Source organism: Podarcis pityusensis (genome assembly GCF_964106645.2).
Source record: "Podarcis pityusensis genome assembly, chromosome: 17".
Taxonomy (NCBI): Eukaryota; Metazoa; Chordata; class Lepidosauria; order Squamata; family Lacertidae; genus Podarcis; species Podarcis pityusensis.
In genome coordinates this window covers 4,990,852-5,012,264 of record NC_138042.1, presented here as the reverse complement: position 1 = coordinate 5,012,264, position 21,413 = coordinate 4,990,852, and the positions used below count along the sequence as shown (strand labels likewise).

The window sequence follows — 21,413 nt, the reverse complement described above, 5'->3', positions numbered from 1 at the left end:
GAAGCACTCTGCATGTATCACCTCATGCGTGCACATAAGCGCTCTATTGCGCCACATGCATGTGCAGAAGCGATGCTCTAGTTGCAGACTTTTCGGGGTGCAAAGAGCACCCCGGAACAGATCGAGTCTGTAACTAGAGGTACCACTGTACAGACTTGAGGTGAGGGCTTGCTAAGCACTTCAAACCCCAGAGAGATCATTGTGGTATGTGACGGGGTCTGGTGTCAATTCAGACCTACTCAACCCTACCTTCTTGTCCCTGCAGGTCATCATTCCCGGAGACATCCCCAGGAAAACTGCTCTTTCAGACGAGAACACCTCTTGCCTGATTCTTGCCACAACAAAGGAGTTTCCCGAGATACTCCTAACACTTGGGGAGCTCCCCCGGCTGACACTTTGGCTGTGACCAGTTTTGTGGGCCCCGAGCCCCGGGATGTACTTGTGTGTCCTGCTCGTTGTTCCCAAAGGCTGAGGAGGCCCCGGCCAGCGGGAGGGGCTGGGGAGCCCACAGGAGGTGTGGATGGCCCCAAAGAAGACCATGGATGCAACAGCGGCGTCGCCATAGCAACAGATGGAAGTGGAGCTGTGAGAGCAGGTGAGGCTGTGGGAAAAGGCACACCCCCTTGCAGCAGGGAAGAGCAGTGGTGGCGGGTGCCCATTGGGTGGAAGGGGAGGAGCCCAAACAGTAGGTGGAGCCAGAGCCAATGACAGGCAGAGCCAACTCATTCTGACTTTGGCCCCATCCTCTTCCCCACTGAGTTCCACAAAGGCAACACTGAGACGAAAGACTCAGATATACAGCTGCAAATAAAACGCTTTAAGTGTGTCTGAAGCGCAATATACAATGTGACACTAGATGGCGATGGTGAGCCTTATAGAAAATTCAATGTATTTTTAAAAACACTTTTAGAAAAAAAGCATTTTCAGAACGGTTTTTATATGTGTGTAAAAAAGTTAAAGGGCACCCTGACCATTAGGTCCAGTCGTGGCCGACTCTGGGGTTGCGGCGCTCATCTCATTTTATTGGCCGAGGGAGCCAGCGTACAGCTTCTGGGTCATGTGGCCAGCATGACTAAGCCACTTCTGGCGAACCAGAGCAGGGCACGGAAATGCCGTTTACCTTCCCGCTAGAGGAAGTATTCATCTACTTGCACTTTGATGTGCTTTCGAACTGCTAGGTTGGCAGGAGCAGGGACCGAGCAACGGGAGCTCACCCCGTCGCAAGGATTCGAACCGCTGACCTTCTGATTGGCAAGTCCTAGGCTCAGTGGTTTAACCCACAGTGCCACCCGTGTCCCACTATATGTGTGTAGATTCCACCTAAAAAGGAGGATGTAGACTGGCAGAGCCACTCTCTGGGGTGACTGTAAGAAAGAAGGCAGGCAGGTGGGGGCTTGCTGAGGGCAGACACATGTTGGTGGGACCCCATTCACCATAATGGACCTATCTCTTCTGAGGAATAGTTTGTGCCTACCACTGCCGCCGCCCCCCCATTCCAAATTTTGCATTCAGTCTGCTTCAAATGGGTTCTGCATATCTGAGTGGCATGTCTTAATGGGCTATTCATTGAAATAATTGCTTTAATACAGAATCAGAAAAATGGCTCGTTTGCTCGTTTATCTTTATTTTTTAACCCCACTGTGTTCTACAAATCCCTCATGGTGGTTCACCATGCCGAGAGCAAAGGCGAATCTAGGGCAGTGTGACCGGTTTGAGTGCACCGGGTGCAGAGCTTCTGAGCTGGGGCACCACAGCTATGACATCCAGCGGAAGGCAAGAGGCAGTGGGGCACCGGATGTTGGTGTCAGGCCGATTGAAATTTGAGACGCCGAGGTCCGCTGCTGCCAAGAGACATGGGAGAACACAAGATCGCAAAATTCCATGTCAAATTCAGCTGCTTAAAGGCAGCATGCTAAAGAAAATTAAATAACCTAAAAGCAGCACAACCACGTCACCTCAAATTGAAATCAGCCATCCTCACTCTCTCTTGCTTCGAAAGCCAGCTGAAATAAAAAGCTGCCCCCCTCTGAATCAGACTGAAAGTTAAAACACAGCAAGTCTTTGGGAGGGAGTGCCATTCAGAGCCGTCTGTGCTGCAAAGGGCCTTCTCCTCGTTGCCATCAGTCTAGCTGGGTAGAAAGGGGGGTTAAAACAGGGTCCCATCTAAAAGATATTGTACAGTGATCGATGGTAAAAGGCTGAACAGAAAACAGTGAATGAAGGGACGTGGGTGGTGCTGTGGTCTAAACTACTGAGCCTAGGGCTTGCCAATCGGAAGGTCGGCAGTTCGAATCCCTGTGATGGGGTGAGCTCCTGTTGCTTGGTCCCAGCTCCTGCCAACCTAGCAGTTCGAAAGCACGTCAAAGTGCAAGTAGATAAATAGGTACCGCTCCAGCGGGAAGGTAAACGGCGTTTCCATGCGCTGCTCTGGTTTCACCAGAAGTGGCTTAGTCATGCTTGCCACATGACCCAGAAAAACTGTCTGCGGACAAATGCCAGGTCCCTCAGCCAGTAAAGCGGGATGAGCGCCGCAACCCCAGAGTCGTTGTGACTAGACTTCACTGTCAGAGGTCCTTTATGCACTGAATAGAATCCCTATTCAGTGGAAACTTCCAAGCTCCCCTTTGATTTGTGGGTCAGCAGACACAGCCTGTGCCTTTCCAAATTTCCCTGCTATTCAGTTTCAGAAAGCTGTACAGCTACAGTGTCAGATGCTATGGATTCTGTGGACTGTTTCATACACCCTTTCTTTAGATCTTCCTGAGCATTTAAGGATCATGCCCCTCATCGAAACTACATCATACATTACATTGGAAGCCTAGCAGGGCTATGGAGGGATTTAGGCTTTTAATGATGCCCATAAAAAGGAAAGGGTCAGAGTTCAGTGGTAGAGAATTGGCTTTACCTGCAGAAGCTGCCAGGGTCAATCCTGGCCGTCTCCAGGTCTGAAACCCTGGAGCTGCGGCCAATCAGTGTAGACAATACTGACACAGTATGAGGCAGCGGCTTCCTGCACTCCTATAAAGGAGCTACTTATGTGAACATGTGGATAAGGTCTGAAAACTAAAATTTATTGGATACCGTATTTTTCGCTCCATAGGACGCACTTTTTCCCCTCCAAAAATGAAGGGGAAATGTGTGTGCGTCCTATGGAGCGAATGCAGGCTTTCACTGAAGCCTAGAGAGCGAGAGGCATCGGTGCGCACCGACCCCTCTCGCTCTCCAGGCTTCAGGAAACTATCCGCAAGCCTTGCAAGCCCGGTGGGAGTTCCCGCGGGCTCACAAGGCTTGCAGGCAGCAGCCTGCAGCCCTGGCGAGTGTCCGCAAGCCTTGCGCACCCGGCAGGAGGTCCCGCCGAGCGCGCGAGGCTTGGGGCGGCAGCCTGTCGCCCGAAGCACGGGGAGCCCTCCGGAGGGCTCCCCGTGCTTCGGGGGAGTGTCTGCAAGCCTTGCGCGCCCGGCAGGAGGTCCCGCCGAGCACGCGAGGCTTGGGGCGGCAGCCGCGGGGGGGGAATATATTTTTTTTATTCATTTCCCCCCCCCCCAAAAAAACGAGGTGCGTCCTATGGGCCGGTGCGCCCTATAGAACGAAAAATACGGTAATTTATTCAAAATAGGACAGTGCAAAGAGTCACCCACAAAGCAGAATATGAAGCTTCTGCTGAACAAAAGTGTGGCAAGGGATCTCTCACTTGCCAACGTTGACACCAATATATAACTACAACTTGTTAATGTCTGCGTCCACGTGGGTGTGGGACGCGGGTGGCACTGTGGGTTAAACCACAGAGCCTATCAGAAGGTCGGTGGTTCGAATCCCCGCGACGGGGTGAGCTCCCATTGCTCAGTCCCTGCTCCTGCCAACCTAGCAGTTCGAAAGCACACCAGTGCAAGTAGATAAATAGGTACCGCTCCGGTGGGAAGGTAAACGGGATTTCCGTGTGCTGCTCTGGTTCGCCAGAAGCGGCTTAGTCATGCTGGCCACATGACCCAGAAAATCTGTCTGCTGGCCACATGATCCAGAAAAACTGTCTGCGGACAAACGTCGGCTCCCTCAGCCAGTAAAGCAAGATGACCGCCGCAACCCCAGAGTCGGCCAAGACTGGACCTAATGGTCAGGGGTCCCTTTACCTTTTACCATGGGGGCGTAACTCCTGGTTTGCCATCCCCGTTGGGCATATATATGTTACAGATTTTAAAACTGGTGCCATTTTCCAGCGTGTTATGGATGCACCTGACAAATGAGCCTGTTTGTCTTTAAGGTGCCACAAAACCCTTTGATGGACTGATTTTGACATCCATTCCTTTTCCCCGCGGAACTTGGAGAACTCCAGCTCTTGGGTGCTGGGATCAGATAGCTAAGGATTGTCAGGCACCTTCCTTACAACTCCCAGAAACTGATATAAAAGCTTATGCAACAGTATAGACATACATTTTTGTCTCCTGTCTGCATAGAATAAAGGCAGGGTTCTCTCCTCCACAGTTCTTGATGGGGAAATGGCAGCTTCTGCTGCTTTTGAAGAAGCACCTGTCTCTCACACTGCCTTGCGCTTGGGGAAACTGGAGCAGGAACTGTTGTAAGTGGCGTAACCAGGAACTCTCATTGTACGCCCAGGGAACAAAATGTCCCTCGTGGCTCTGAACAGGTTAAGCTTCAGCCACTCCGCCCCCACCCCCAAAAGCCCTTGGCTTATCAGGCAAAGCCTTGTGCGGAGAAATTCCTGTGAAGGGGGCAGAGGAGAGGGGTGGGGAAGGGTTGCTGGAAAAGCAGGCGCAGCCTTGGGGTGGGAGGGCGGCTGTGGATTTTAACCCACTCCCCACTCTCCCCCTGGACCTGGCCGCTTCCCTCCTGCATCTACCCTGAAAATGTTTGAGCAAGTCCAAACCTTCCTGCGCCATATCCAGGACCTCAAGCGTAAATACCTAACTCCTGCCGCCGCTTTCTGCTTTGTAGTCGAAGGACGGGAGGGAAGTGTTACCTTGTAGAAAGTGTGGCGGGGGTGCGCAGCGGGGAGGAATACTTAAAAGTGATTTAGTCCGTCTTGCCAAAGGGGGGAAAAGGGGGCTCTCTACTTATACGGGTAAGATCGGGGTGTTTATTGTGCGGGAGAGGAAGGAATTGGGCATGTTGGGGTGGTTGGATATTGTTCAAATTGCAAATGTGTGTGTATGGGTGATGTTTATCTGTAACGAACCGGAGTCACGACTTCAGCCTTGCGAAAGCCCTTTGGTCTTTCTAGTTCAGGCAAGTCAACTAATTTTGGGGGGGTGGGGGGTGAAGCTGAAGAGCCAGTGAGGATGTTATGTGAACCCACCTAAGAATGGAGGATATGCTAGAGGCCAGGTGAGGCTGAAAGCTTTTCCGAGGGGGGAGTTGTGGGCAGGGTGCCCATAGCATTTCTGACTTCTATCATTAAAGCTACATTGTTCAGCAGAACATGGCTTTGATGTGAACTTGGGTCTCGTCCACTTTCTGTTGGCAAAGTTCATCAGCATCACCTGTTGTGTGGATGAGAAAGCAGCCGGAACCATCCTGAAGAATCCCTTTAGTGTTTAAAGGTTGTATGGAGTTTGTACTGAAGACAAGAGAGAGAGAGAGAGACTGTGTCTTAGGTTGTGTGTGTGTGTACATGCATATACTTACGTGAATTAAGGACACGAAACCAATGGATTTGAGTTACAAGAAAGGAGATAGCTCTATCTATCTTTCTGATAGTAAGAGCTGTTTGACAGTGGAATTGTCTCCCTTGGGAAGTGATGGACTCTCTTTCCTTGGTTTTTAAGCAGAGGTTGAATGGCTTTAGCTGAGATTTCTGTATTGCAGGGGTTGGTCTAGATGACCGCCAGGGTCCCTTCCAACTCTGCAACTCTTCAGTTCTATGATTCCATAACATAAGTGTGTCTGCTTGTGAGAGAGCCCTAGCACTGAGTTAAATTTTCAGGTTCTGGCAAGTAAACATTGACTGGAACAACACCCAGGGCAGGGTATGTGGAAAGGGGAAGCACATTTTTGGAACATGCTTGTTTTTGTTTCAAAGGCAGCTCTTGTTCTCAGTATTTTGGGGAGAGAAGAACTACAGGTATGTTCACCTTTCCATACTCCACATCCTGTGTGCTCCCACTGCCTGTTTTTGAAGCCCCACACTCATGATGTGAGTCACAGTCCATACCAATCCTGTAGTTCATGGGTAGGCAAACTAAAGCCTGGGGGCCGGATCCGGCCCAATCGCCTTCTAAATCCGGCCCACGAACGTTCCAGATATCAGCATGTTTTTAGATGAGTAGAACGTGTGCTTTTATTTAAAATGCACCTCTGGGTTATTTGTGGGGCATAGGAATTTGTTCTTCCCCCCCCCCCCTTCAAAATACAGTCCGGCCACCCACAAGGTCAAGTTTGCTGACCCCTGCTGTAGTTCCTTGGAAAACACAGCTTTTTAAGCCGCTTTCATTTTGTACTTAAGAATGGCACATACATTTTAGTCTACTCTGAGTGGGCAATTTAAGAAAACAAATAATATTTTTTGTTCCTGAAACACATTTTAACTTTTATCTCCCTTTAAACTAGATAGTGTTCCAGCTATCCTGATTTTGTTCACTTTCCCCCAGTCTGCTCTCCTAGGAACTGGACAAGACTGGAGGAATAGCCTTGTCACTCACCTGCTTTCTACCCCTTTCCCTGCCACCGTTGTGGCTGTCATCCCCAGGAGGACGGGGAGGGGTGTTGACCCTTCAAGGACATGCATGCGTAACCTTGCTGGTGCACACAGTATTGCACAAATTTTTTTAAAAGAAAAAAATAAGTGTTCAGGCATCAGTGAAGCTGCCAAGTCCCTCTCCTGTTCCTGCCAGTTTCGATGGAGAACAGAGAGTCCGATTGCATCTGGGTCAAGTCACAAGGCAGTGGAGATCAGCATCTAGAGCAGGCAGATTGGGGAGAATCTTCTTCCACATAAGCTCAAGGGGATGCAAAGATATTTAAAGTGAGAAAAGCACGATTTGTGAGCTTTGGCGATGCAAGGGAAGATTCCCAAGTGATAAGTGAGGTGATTCAAAATGCATGTATGATTAGCAGCTTTGGGTGAGAAAATTTCCTGGCAGACCGAGACCAATGTTATTGGGCGGACGCAGTGCAATGCTAGACTATGGAACTCACTGCCACAACAGGCAGCAATGGCCAAATGGAATGTCTTTAAAATAGGCAGGTTCTTGAAGGAGAGGGCTATTGAAGGCTACTAGCCATGGGAACTGTGTTCTGCCTCCCCTGGGGGCTGTCCCATCAGATAAATTATCTTGCTTCTAATGAATTTCTTTCTTTCTTTCTGTTAAATCGTTTTTATTCATTTTCCAATAAAAAACATCCAATTAACATATCAAATCACAATCCAATAAAAATAAAAAACTAAAATAAAAAAGGGTCAAATTATCTTCCAAATTATAATTATTAATTTTGGGGGGCTTCCCATAGTCTGGACCTTGAAGCATATCTCCAAATCTCAGTCCTGCCTCTCCTCGTTTTTTCCATATTTTCCACATCTCGATTTTAACACTTTAAACTTCTCTGTCTCTGGCGCTTCTAATGAATTTCTTAAGTGAATTCCCTCTCGAACTCCCAGTCTGGCACTCAACTCATGTGACTTCATGGGCAGAAGATTCTGGTGTGGGGGCCATAATCCATGGGGCAGCTGGGTCATAGCGGCGTTTCTTGGTGAAGGAGGCCCTTTTGCAAGACAGTCGTCTTCAGCTGGTGGTTTAGCGCTCACGGCTGCTTTGCAGCCTAACCAAAGCAGGCCTGTATAAGGGAGTCTTTGGCGCACCCCGCAATTGCCTAACCTTGACTCCCATAGGTTCAGGTTGGGGGGGTCACAAGTGTTATAAGAATTTTAAGGTCTTTGTTGTTGTTGTTTAGTCGTTAGATATATATTAAATGTTCATAAATGTACCAAGCAAACACGTATATAAATATATAAACCACATGTCTGAAGCAGCACAGGAAGACAGTCCTGAAACCATTTTAACTCCCAAACTGACCAAATGTTTCTCTGCAAGGAGGGGAGGAAATGGAAAAAAACCTTCCCATTGTCTCAGGAATTAAGTAATTACCATCTCAGAGGAATGGCACTCCCAGAAAAGGCAATCAGATAAGGCATTATCAGATAACCTGGCAGACAGGAAAAACAACAACATTCAAATTTCTGTTGTGGACTGTCTTTTCTGTGATGTAGGTATGATGTTTGTGGGGGGTGTCTTGGGCTACACCCCTCCTGTGATGTATGTATGATGTATGGAGGGGTGGCCTTGAGCTCCAGGGCAGGGAATTTCAAAATGGATATATAAGGCCTTGTGCGCCATTGTTCTGGGTTCCTCCTTTCCTGCATGTGGGGGAGCACCTTGTTGCAACAGTCAATAAAGATCAGGCTTACTAGCTGCTTTGCTTCTCAATATTCTCTGGTTGGTCTCTGTTATTTTCTCCTACCAATAGAGAACCTACAAAAGGACTCTATTTGGGCTCTTGGGTACCCCATAAGGGAAAAGGAGCAGGTTTTTTTACTTATATCACAAGCAAGAGACTTCAGCCAGGAGACAGAAGCAAAACAGCAGCCTGTAGGCATGATCTTTATTGCTGCAACAATGCTTCCCACCACTATAGAGATGAAGCAGCCAGAAGCCCTGAGCAATGGTTACATCCGTATTTTAAGTTTCCCAAAGTTTCCCATAATACACCTCAGGATGCATCATCAAGACATCATAGATATGTGACAGAAAAGATGTGGCCTCAGGTAGAACCTGAGATCCAGGCATGCCCCTGTCCCACATACCTGAGTCAAGTCAAATATACCCCTTTGTCTTGTCTTGTCTTCATCCCACTATGGGGTGGGTGGGCATTGTGATTGAGATGGTCTGACACTCATCATGGCAGGATATCATCTGCCATGATTCCTTGGGAAGGCCCTGCTGATGTGGGGATTATGGTGGGCTCACTAACCTCCCCTCAGACATCACTTCCCTGCGTCCTAAATGCCATTGGAACTGAGAAGATCGATACAACGATGTGATTTCTTATGAATTTCTAAAGTTTTCCCACTGAACCAGTACATAGATACATTTATCAGTGAATTTCTACATTTGGTAATGGGCAGCAGAGGCTCTTTGTCTTTGCCTTGTACTGTGGAGAGGCAAGATTCATGGGAGGAGGTTTCTCACCCCACTTCCAATTTCCCAGTAACAGCCACACCAGCAGCGCTGTGGCTGAAGAATGAGTCCCCAAATGGACCTTGGGGATAATCGTGTCTACTAGGTCTGAAAAAGTCAAGTAAGTGGACTGCATGGAACTGGCGGAAATGACTGGCAGAATTCGAGACCAGGGAGAAGAGTCGGTGGAAGAAGATTGGAAAAAATTTAAAGTATACTTACAGAAACATTGTAAAATTAATGAGTGTTAGAAGGATGCGGGAATGAAGTTACATGGTTTTAGTAGAAATGCAACAAAGAATTAAGTAAAAGTTGATTGATAATGGGTTAAATTGAAAAAATTCACGGTTAGACCGTTAAGATAAACTATAGAATAAAAATTGAGAAAGATGGGAAGAACTTGCTGAAATAGTGAATTGAATTAGAATACAAAAAAAGGGAGGTGTGAGGAGGTCGATGAAACAAGTAAAGGAAAGGTAAAGATATGGAATACTGGATGTGTGTTTTAGTCTCTTTTTTGTTTTTGTTTTTTGCTGTATTGTTGCATGGCTTTTATATGTTTTATATGTTTTGTTATTCGTTTTCTTTTTTATTGTTATTTTTTTCTTTTTTCTTTTCTGTAATTTTTAAACTTTTAATAAATATCATTTTAAAAAAATATATGAAAAAGTCAAGTAAGGTAAAGGTAAAGGGACCCCTGACCATTAGGTCCAGTTGTGGCCGACTCTGGGGTTGTGGCGCTCATCTTGCTTTACTGGCCAAGGGAGCCGGCATACAGCTTCCGGGTCATGTGGCCAGCATGACTAAGCCGCTTCTGGCGAACCAGAGCAATGCACAAAAACGCCATTTACCTTCCCGCCAGAGTGGTACCTATTTATCTACTTGCACTTTTTGGCGTGCTTTCGAACTGCTAGGTTGGCAGGAGCAGGGACTGAGCAACGGGAGCTCACCCCATCGCGGGGATTCAAAGTGCCGACCTTCTGATCAGCAAGTCCTAAGCTCTGTGGTTTAACCCACAGCGCCAAAGAGTGGGAGGCTGTGCTTTGATCCATCTGCTCTCTCTCCTCCCAGCCAGCTCCCTGTTGCCCCATCCAGAAGAGGGTCCCTCTCATCAGGAAGATGGTGGGCTCTTAGCGCGGCTATCCCACGGCGATGTCGGGGGCATCTTCCGGCAGGCGGGGAGCCGGGTGCGAATGAGGGTCCGGAATCGCAAGGACGCAGGTAAGCAATTGCAGCAGGCGTTTGGGGGAGGGGATGGTGAGGGGCATAAAGTGAGGAGCAAGGGAGCCTGGGAAAGGCGAGCAAGGGTAGAAAATGGTGGGAGCATTGCAGAAGGAGGCCTGAGGGAGGAGGAAGGGCAGGTGCTGAGGGATTGGAGGAAGGAAGGAAGGAAGGAAGGAAGGAAGGAAGGAAGGGGCAGTGGAGACTCATGCTGACTCTTTCGATTCACTTCCAGGAGTTTCCAGCGATTTGAACACAGCTGATATTGATGTAGGCGAATGTCCCCGGAGCCCCACCTACCGCCTCTCCCAGCCCCAGGTATTGAAAACCCTGGGAATGGGTAACTGGGGACCCTGGATGGAGAAGGGGCCTTCTGGGTGCTAGGTTTGAAAGGTGGTCAGAAGTGGGGGAGGATGGAGCTAGAGCGAAGGGTGAGTCAGGGCTGGCTGGCAGGTCTATACCCCAGGCAAGGACTGGCCCTGCAACCCTTTTCCGATTCCACCCTTGGCACTCTGCACTTACTTCCCTGCTGGCCTGTGTGTGCCACTCAGTTTCTCGTGTCTGCAGTGACCTGTGGGCTCCATTGTCTTTGCCCGCTCCACTGCTGCTGCCTGTGAGAGATCCAGGATTGGTGGAGCTGGACAGACTTCACTTTGTATAGGGGAAAGGCAGACCTATAAGGTGGCTGTTGTGAAGAGAAACGGTGTCGCTCAGTCAAGGAGCATGTACCTCCTGGCAGTAGTTATAATAACCATAAATTAATATAATAAAGATGGGGCAGGTCAGACAAACAGAAGTACTTATTTATGCTACGACACAATGTAGGAATAGCCATCTTGGAGGGCTTTAAAAGGAGGTGAAAATAATAGTAATAATAATAATAATAATAATAATAATTTATTATTTATACCCCGCCCATCTGGCTGGGTTTCCCCAGCCACTCTGTGTGGCTTCCAACAAAACACTAAAATACAATAACATATTAAACATTAAAGGGAACCCTGACCATTAGGTCCAGTCGTGACCGACTCTGGGGTTGTGCGCTCATCTCGCTCTATAGGCCGAGGGAGCCAGTGTTTGTCCGCAGACAGCTTCTGGGTCATGTGACCAGCATTACTAAGCCACTTCTGGTGAACCAGAGCAGCACACGGAAACGCCGTTTACCTTCCCGCTGGAGCGGTACCTATTTATCTACTTGCACATGACGTGCTTTCGAACTGCTAGGTTGGCAGTCGAACTGCTAGGTTAAACATTAAAAGCTTCCCTAAACAGGGCTGCCTTCAGATGTGAATGGCTACAGGTTGTCCCGATGGCTTTGTTCTACCTCCAGGATCATGGGCAGGGAAGAGATGAGCTAGAAGAACTAGTACGTCGAGAGATGAAGTGATCTGATTGGGTGTTGTGTCAGTCCAAACCATAGTCAGCTAATCTCTTTCATGAATTGGACACGGTTCCTTATCCTGGGTCATATTTTACAAGGGATGCCTGCCCCTCACTTCCTTCTATCTGGGTTGTGAAAGAGAAAGCTTCTCTTGTGATACCTCTGCATCCTAATCTGTGGAAGAAAGGAGCAAATGGCTTCGTTTTAACATAATGACTCAAGAACCACTAAATTCTAGTTTGGATTAGGTTGCTGGGTTTCACTCAGGTTCAGTTCTGAGCCAAGTGGGAACGCCACCACAAGGTATGGCGATGCCTTGGCATTGGCCCCTCACACATAACTGCACTGGTGACTAGCAGGTGTGAATGTACCATTGCAAACCTATTGCCACAGACAGGCACCTTCCATCTCCTCCTGCATTCAGGTGTGAGCAGGCCCTTTAGATAGTTTTGAAAAAGGACTGGGGAAATTTGCAACTATTCACACCTGTTGCTCATGCTAACCAAGGCGAAGCAGCCATGATCTAGGGCAGTATTCCTCTCTGAGTATCAGATGAGGGGAGGCTACAAGAAGGGGGGGTGACCACCACCCTCAAACCTTCCTTGTGAGCATAGGCGCCAACTCTATAGGGCTGAGGAAACCTCAGCTCCCCCCCAAAGTATGTGGGGATGGGGCTGAGCTCCCCTAATATTGAGGGGCTGGGCTGTGGTGGCAGAAAGCCCTGTCGGATCTCCCCACGGTAGTGGAAGGCCCAAAGAGGCCTTCCAACACACAATAAGCCTGACAATAAGTCAGCCGTAACTTGGCGCATACACTTGTGAGCTCTCAAAAGCACCCATGGCTTGGAGACAGGTTGCTTCACTACAGGGATGTGGAAGCTGTGTCCCTGCAGGTGTTGCTTGGCTGCAGCTCCCACCATCCCTGACTATTTGCTGTGCTGGCTGGGGCTGATGGACTGGAGAGCCACAGCTTCCCTGCCCTTGCTGTACCCCATAGTCTGATACAATAACTCGGGGCAATCCTTACACCTGCCTTTGTGGTTTCTTGCTCTCTGCTCTTCAGGAGACTGGCCAATATTCTGTGGAGCTGCAACGAGGACCCAGCGGCTTTGGCTTCAGTTTGAGAGGCGGAAGTGAATATAACATGGACATCTATGTCTTGGCCCTCATGGAGGGTGGACCAGCCCAGCAATGTGGCAAGATTCAGGTATGTGATGCGGTCTGGGAACACCCAGTGCTGCGGGCAAGTGCGAACCTGGCTGGTTCCTTGAATGGGAAACCACTAGGAGAGCCTCACCCGGGAACACGACAGAAACGTGGCTCTGCTCTAAAAATGTGATCTGTGAGTCAGGAAGTGCCCAGTTCAAATTTTACCATCACCCACGAACTTGCTAAGTACCCTTAAGCAAGACACTAATCCTCAACACAATTCCCCCCCCCCCCGATAATTATATTGGCCTACCAGACACGCTTTAAAAAGAATACGCAAGAATAATGCATTCAGAGCATTCTGAGCACTCAAAAAGTGTTACTTTAATGCTGCAAAATGAGATTATCAGGTTCCCCTGAATGGGCAGCAATATGTGTGTGTTCTGTGTGGAGCTGTGCATATTCTATATTCAGTATATTCTACATTCAGCCTTACAATTATTATTATTATTATTATTATTATTATTATTATTATTATTCCCCGCCCATCTGGCTGGGTTTCCCCAGTCACTCTGGGCGGCTTACAGCACATAGAAGATAGTAAAACATTAGACATTAAAAATTTCCCACTACAGGGCTGCCTTCAGATGTCTTCTAAAAGTCAGATAGTTGTTTATTTCCTTGACATCTGATGGGAAGGCGTTCCACAGGGCGGGCGCCACTACCGAGAAGGCCCATTATTGTCATGCCTATCCAATGTGTGGAAACACATTGTGAAATCTCCAGAACAAAGCAAAACCCCAGCCAGCTCTGGGCAGTGATGGTGAGTTTTACACCGTGGCAGGTGAGCGACCAGCTGGTAGAGATCAACGGAGAGCCTACAGCAGGAATGACGCATGCTCAAGCTGTGGAGCACATCCGCAACGGGGGGAGCCGGATACGCCTGGTGCTGAAGAGGGGCAACGGGTTCGTTCCTGATTATGGTATGTCCACAGACCTGGTCTTTTCTGCCCATCTCTCTCTTCCTCCACAGTAGAGATAGGCTCAAGCCAACCCCATGATTAATGCAACATGTGAGAAATGATCGCAGGGGAGATGGGATGGCCCAGGTGGAAATTTCAGGTGGGAATAGTCTGGCACGCTCCCCGCCCCACCAGCAAATTTTCCCCTGACCCTTAAGGGAGAGGAGGAAAACCACGATTAGTTTCTCTGTTTCAAGAGAGGTGCCGTAACCCAGGATGATAGGTTTTGTAATGGACTTCTCCCAGTTTCTTTAAAAATATGCTTATGTGCTGTTTTTCTGAGCAAAATCTGTCCAAAGGGGCTTACAACAATAATAAGTATACATACTAACACTAAGGACAAAACAGATTTTCAAAACTCCCCGCCTTTTCTCTGCAGAGAGGCAGGTTCTGGGTCTGCAATATTCACCCCTCTCTCCTCTTCTTTTTTCTTTCCTGCCCTGCCGTCCTTCGTCCGTCTGACCCACCATACACCACCTCGACCCACTCATGGTGTTGTCTGACCCCCCTCCCCCCCACTTCTCTGCCTAATCTGTGCCAACCTCACCTTAACCTTTTCTGGTCTGCTTTGCCTTCCTGGTCTGTGATGGCTCCATCCCCTACTCCCGGTCTGTGCTGGCCTTGTAACTTCCCTATCACTTCCTCTCCGCCCCCAAAGTCTCCATCTGTCTCCGCCCCACAGGGCAGCCGCTGGCCAGTCTGGCTCTCTGCGTGACCAACTCCCCCCGGGGGGAGCCCTGCTTCTGCCTCGTGGGACGGGTCGAACATAAATGGTGGGTGTCCAGCCCCCAGCCGGACCAGCAGAACCACTCAGCCCAGTCCCTTTCTCTCCCATAGTCTCCCAGGGAATCATCCTCAAACAACAAGAGCAATGAGAACTTTGCAACAGGTGGAGCCACTCTCCTTCTTCCCCTCACTTCCCACCACCACATTAGGACCCTTCCCTGGTCTCCCTGCCCCTGTTTCCCCAGCATCACCCCAACAGACCTCCCCCCCCCCAAAGCCAAAGCTGTGTGTATTCTGCAGTTCTGCACAAGTACAGAAAAGGAGCAGAATTTTGGTATGAGCTGCATAATGCAGCCGCTTCAGACTCCCGGGCTGAAGACAGACGTGCCCTTTTCATAGCAAGGGGGCACCTGTGCGTTCTGTACAAACATACTTCCATTTTGCAGGGCTGATTGCTAAAATAGCAGAAGCCAGCCGCGAGAAGTAGTGCTTGGTTGGTGGTCGTAATGTCACAGAGCCAATTCCCCGCTTGCAATCACTTGTTAAATTGCAAGTCTTGGCTGAGTGACACATTATAATTTCTCTTTTAATAGCAAATTCCTTACCCTTGGGGTTTTGAAGACCGTCTTTAAAGCATGCGGATAGTGCTTGCTAAAAAAAAACTTAAAAGGCAGATACTTCTGTGCCTTGCGGAGGCCATTGGCGAGTAGAAACAGAATAAATTATGCAATCTAAATATTCACGCTTGCATAATTCAGCTTTCACAGTGCAGAATTGTGATTTTTTCCGTATGCCCTGGCCATAGCTACCATTGCCTCTGGTTGCCTCTCCCATTTTCCATTTCTCACTGATTTGTCTGGGATTCCTCCTCCACATATTAGCACGTTGTGAAACGTTATAGACCTGTCTATGTAATACTGGATTCCTCCCCAAACCTCTTTCCAACTTGCTGTACCCACCTAGCTCCTCCCCCACGCCTAGAAGCCTCCCTCCAGCCCAGCTAGGACATACACAAACGGTCCAAGTGCCATGTTGCCAAGCTGGCCTGTGGTGGCACCCCCAAGGCAAAAGGGAAGTTTGGGTAGGATCCTGCCTCTAGAAGCCCAGAGGGCAGGAAAGCAGCCTGGGAGGTGTGAGGACGCTTCCCAGGGTTCCTTGGAGGGAAGCCACAACAGCTGAACCACTTTAAACTGGTGGGGCAGAGAGGCCTTCTCAGTGGAAAACATTGCAGAGGGAAGTTCTCATACTCCTAGAGCCTAGATCCAATCTGGAGACCTCAAGGGGCAGTAGAAGAAACCCAAGGGAGCTCTCAGGGATATCCCAGAAAACAGCAGATCTCTCCCCCACCCCCCCAATAAAGCAGCCTTCCCCAATCTTGAGTCCCCATATATTGTTTGTGGCACTGTGGGTTAAACCAAAGAGCCTAGGACTTGCCGATCAGAAGGTCGGCGGTTCGAATCCCCGCGACAGAGCGATCTCCCGTTGCTTGGTCCCTGCTCCTGCCAACCTAGCAGTTCAAAAGCACATCAAAGTGCAAGTAGATAAATAGGTACCGCTCCGGCGGGAAGGTAAACGGCGTTTCCGTGCACTGCTCTGGTTCACCAGAAGCGGCTTAGTCATGCTGGCCACATGACCTGGAAGCTGTATGCCGGCTCCCTCGGCCAGTAAAGCGAGATGAGCGCCGCAACCCCAGAATCGGCCACAACTGGACCTAATGGTCAGGGGTCCCTTTACCTTTTAACAACCCCCATCATCCCCAGCCAGCATGGCCCCATGGTCAAGGATGATGGGAGATGTAGTCCAACAATACCTGGGGACCAAAGGTCAAGGAAGGCTGCCCTAAGGTTTCAGAGATGAGGGGTCGTATCAGAGTATCCTGAGGGATGTGGATTCCTGGGCAGAATTGGACGCTGGAGCTCCACAGCGTAGTTCCAAGGCAGGCTTCCTCAAAGGCGGCCCTCCAGATGTTTTGAGACTACAATTCCCATCATCCCTGACCACTGGTCCTGCTAGCTAGGGATTGTGGGAGTTGTAGGCCAAAAACATATGGAGGGCTGCGGCTGAGGAAGCCTGCTTCAAGGAGTATTTTTTTAAATATAGCTGGTGATTATTTTAGGTAATGGAGAGGCAGCCGCATTCCACATTCTGTCCTGTCTCCACCCCACCAGTATCTGCCCGCCCTGGTGCTACCTGCCTGGCCTTGCCCAGAATGCCAGCATTTTGAAATCAAATCTTGGCAACTTTACCCCCAAGGCAGGGTGTAGCTTGGGATGAGAGGTTCTTCTTTTGTCTCCTTTTTCAAAACAAAACCGAAGACCCACCCACTCCATGCAGCCCACCTTGCCTTATACCAGGCATAGGCAAACTCGGCCCTGCAGATGTTTTGGGACTACAACTCCCATCGTCCCTGACCATTGGTCCTGTTAGCTGAGGATCATGGGAGTTGTAGTCCCAAAACATCTGGAGGGCCGAAGTTTGCCTATGCCTGCTGAGGAAGGATGTCTTCAGGGTCTAATCTCTCCTGTTCTGTGTTTTTCTCCCTCCAGACCGAGAGTACAGTCAGAGCCCTGCCAGGTTGCAGCAGGCGCCGGAGACCGAGGACAAAGGCAGGCACCGGCACCGGAGAGCAAACCCGCCTGGGGGCCCCCAATATCTGGGTCAGCCCCCCTGTGACGGGGGCAGCCGGGAGGCATCGCCCAGCAACAAGCAGCGGCTCCAGCTCCAGCTCCCCAAAGCCCGCCAGCCTAGCTGGCCGCACCGCAGCTCCACCAAGGCTCCAGGGGAGGAAGACGAAGATGGAGAAGGGGGCTGGAGGCTGCGGGAGCAAGGGAAGGGCGTGGAGGGAGGAGGGGACAGCTGCAAGCTCCTCTCCCCCAGGCCGAGCAGGAAGCTGCGCTCAGACCTGGTCCCTGGTCCCTGGCTGGTGCCCAGCAAGGAGCGCCTGTCGCGGGCTCTGTGGGGCGTCTGCATGGGCCAGGGGGAGGAGGAAGAGCAAAAGGGTGACTCGGGAAGAGGGAAGAGCATGGAGGTGAAGAGGCGCAGCTAAACCCAGCACTCTTTGCGGCTCCACAACGCAGAACTACTCAGTGCCTGGGGCAATGGCCCTGTCCACCCCCATCCGGACTATGCAATATGATTTTCTTTTTTCCTTTCCTTTGCCCGCTCCCCGTATTCGTACTATGCAACGGCAGCTTCCGTCTTGCGCTCCCCGGCCCCCATCCATACTATGCAATGATTCAACACAAACACAAGCCTCCTTCCCCACCTTCATTGGGATTCTGCAAGGAAATTTTCCGTTTTGCTGCTGCTTCCGCCGCTCCCAAGGACTGCGGTGGTAACATCCCTTATGCAGCCCCCTGCCCTGGGCGGACTAGAACCTATTGCAGTGCTACCGAAGCTGCATTGCGAAGATCCCAGGGGGTGTTATGAGAAACTTTCTCCAGGGAGAAGATCCATAATGGCAGACAGAAAATGGGCTTGCCTGCGATTGCCTACCTGCAATGCCTGGCGCCAGAGGAGGGATGGTGGCCATGTCCCAGGGCAGTGGTGGCGAACCTGCGGCCTAATATGGTCAGCCAGGCCTATTTTATACTTGAAGGAAACTTCAAACTATGGCTTACAGCGACAGAAAAAAGCACCAGGTTTTTAAAAGGTCAACTTTTGTCTGCAAAGGCAGGAATCAGAAGTGCACTTAGGGTACACTCCTTATTCTTCCTTTGTGGCCCCCGATTAAAATTTGTGTGGGAATGTTCAGGGATGCAGGAGAGGATATATTGTTTGATTATATCCTTTCCAACTTGTATTAACAAGTTCTATAATTTAGCAGAGTAACATTCCCCTTTTAAACTTGCACAGCAGATGCGTTTGCTCAGGCTCGCTAAAGCCTCTAAAATAAGTTTCATTGGTTATTTCCCTTTTAGGCCCTCATAAAAAGATAGACACAACACAGTCTTCTATAAAAGTATAAAAAGAGTTTACTTACACATTCTGTTCACAAATGGATCCTAGAAGGCAGACTTAAGTTACAAAAGTAATATACAGCTGGAAACTATCCCATAAGGAGACAGCTCCTTTGTCCTCTCTTGGCTGCAAGCCAAGAAAGCATCTTAGGCTAAGCACATGTTGCTTCTTTGATGAATGTAGTCATAGAGAGAGAGAGAGAGATGGCTGACCAGTCCTGCTCTTTTGTTACCTGGGCAGGTGAATTCACACCCACCTCTAGTCACATGCAGAGGAAGTCTGTCCCAGCCTAGGAGAAACAGGAAGTTCCGACTGGCTGGTCCAGACATCCCCTTTTATGTCCTCTCTAGGGATGTTGTACTTGACTGCTCTTGTGTTTCACATCCCGCAATTTGTCTCCTTGCACTGGCATGCTTTCGAACTGCTAGGTTGGCAGGAGCTGGGACAGAGCAATGGGAGGTCACCCTCTCACAGGGATTCGAACCACCGACCTTCCGATCAGCAAGCCCAAGAGGCTCAGTGGGTTAGACCACAGCGCCACCCGCGTCCCTTCAAAATTAATATTATCAGACATCAGGTGACTGACAGCAGGGTGGAGCTGGCCACTGTCAATGCGGCTGATGGAGGGGGCGTGTCACCTCTGGATCACCTGACACCAGGTGACTGACAGGTGGCTGCTGCGACTGGCCCTCCATCCACATCCATTTTCCTGCTGCTGTTCTAGGCTGCTCTCAATTTGCACAAGGCAGTGACTGCATTCAACGGGTCTCATTGGTACTTGGCACAAACCGAAGGTGCAACGCTGCCAACAACAAGCCCAGAATATTCTGTGGGAGGCACACTGGAAGTCTGTCAGCAGTTAGTTAACGGAAAAGGGTTTCCCTGAGACTTGATCATTTGAAAACCTCTGATTCAATGTTCCATTCACAAAATCCATTGTGGCTCGGTAGCAGTTAGAGTGTTGGGGAGCCCAGGGTTCGAATATCTGGGTGACCTTGGGCAACTCATGATCTTTCAATCTAACCTATCACTCAGGATGTATGTGGGTGGCGCTGTGGGTTAAACCACAGAGCCTAGGACTTGCTGATCAGAAGGTCAGCGGTTTGAATCCCCGCGATGGGGTGAGCTCCCGTTGCTCAGTCCCAGCTTCTGCCAACCTAGCAGTTCAAAAGCACGTCAAAGTGCAAGTAGATAAATAGATACCACTCCGGCGGGAAGGTAAACGGCATTTCCATGCGCTGCTCTGGTTCGCCAGAAGCGGCTTAGTCATGCTGGCCACGTGATGTATGCCGGCTCCCTCAGCCAATAAAGCAAGATGAGCGCCGCAACCCCAGAGTCGGCCACAACTGGACCTAATGGTCAGGGGTCCCTTTACCTTTACCTTTATCACTCAGGCTTGCTGTGAGGATAAAATAGCAGGGAGGAACTAGGTATGGTGCTTTGAGCTCCTTGGGTATAATTGCAACAGATCACCGAACAAACCCATTCCATAGTGACTCATCTACTAAGGAACCCCTAAGCACCTGTTGTTGTTTTTTTGAAAAGCCCACATGTTTCAGAGGATTCTGTAGAATTACTTTAGGGCATGCAGTCAGTTACCCCACACAAACAAAGCACATTGCTGGAACATGCCCAACACTCCTCCTTTGCAGGGAAGTTGACAATTGGTTGGAGTGTGCAATTCAGGGGTAGCCTCTTCTGCCATGACCGATCTTCTCCCAGAAGACTCATGTGCTTCTGAGGAAACCTCTGGAGCATGATTTGAAAACCACCGGCCTAGTGTCCCTTAACACATCACTTTCCAAGACTGTGCAGTGTGGCCTGTGCCACTCTGCTGCTGAACCACCTCCCCGTCGCTGCCCCTTCGCCACAGTTCATTCTCCTCCTTCCCGCAGGCTGTGCAGTGGCTCACGGACCTTTCCACTCCACTGGTGCCTCAAGCCACCCTGCGATTGCATGGGCTGGTGATCCATGCCCAGCCGCTCAGAATGCAATGGTCCTCTTCACTCTGCTAGTGCCAACCACGGTGTGCATGAGAGCCCTCATGTGCTAAAACGCAGACTTCGCATGTCATACGGGATGCCTGTGGTTCAGAAGAGCCATGTATTCCTGTGCCATGCGCACACCCAGACATGCCACCACCCGATGCTATGAAAACGAGTATAATATATAGATTCTTGTTAATTGGCAAAGGATAATGTATTGTCCTGGGCAAGTTATTTCAGCTTCTCCTAATCAATCACGGGCACCATTTGCTCCTACTAGTGAGCATTGTTTGGCCTTCTGTTCTGCAAAGGCACAGCAAACATGGGGTTGTTGTGTTGGTAAAGGACTGTGGGGTAAAGAAGGGAGTCAGCACACTCCTAGGTTTTCTTTGCAGGTGGCGCGATGGAATAAAAATGAGAGAAATTTACAATCTAAATTTCTCACTACTTTTTTTTTTAAAAAAATTGTGGTTTCACATTGCATCTCCTGTTTAGCTCTCAGTTCCTTCTCTGATATATATCTGTGCGCAGACACTTCACAGCATATCCGGAGGTGGTGCTAGCACAATCCCGGGGCACACAGGCCAAAATTGTGCCTTGTGTCACTACCCTTTTTCTGGGGAGGGTGGGGGGTGGGAGGTCATACGCATTGCATGCTGTATGCAAAACATGAACTGACATGAAATGTGCATGTGTCCACAGGGTGCATTTGGATAAACTATTGGCAGGGCTTCTTGCTTTATACAACACTGGGGTGGGGGAATTCACATAAATGGGCACATGTA

At 49.5% G+C, this 21,413-nt stretch overlaps 1 protein-coding gene across 5 annotated transcripts in view; it reads left to right on the top strand.

The window, feature by feature from the left end:
• Window positions 1-21,065, top strand: part of MAGIX (MAGI family member, X-linked) — a 35,930-nt gene extending 14,865 nt beyond the window's left edge. For 4 of the 5 annotated variants that reach the window (XM_080988127.1, XM_080988128.1, XM_080988126.1 and 1 more), the window contains 6 exons: window positions 266-595; window positions 10,257-10,406; window positions 10,642-10,724; window positions 12,850-12,993; window positions 13,780-13,918; window positions 17,230-21,065. In XM_080988127.1, coding sequence (XP_080844253.1) covers window positions 266-595; window positions 10,257-10,406; window positions 10,642-10,724; window positions 12,850-12,993; window positions 13,780-13,918; window positions 17,230-17,729 — 1,346 coding nt within the window. In that variant the 3' untranslated portion in view covers window positions 17,730-21,065. Of the gene's footprint in view, window positions 1-265; window positions 596-10,256; window positions 10,407-10,641; window positions 10,725-12,849; window positions 12,994-13,779; window positions 13,919-14,615; window positions 14,731-17,229 lie in introns of all 5 variants that reach the window. The other variant, XM_080988129.1, reaches the window with a different exon arrangement.
• Window positions 21,066-21,413: the final 348 nt, after the last annotated feature.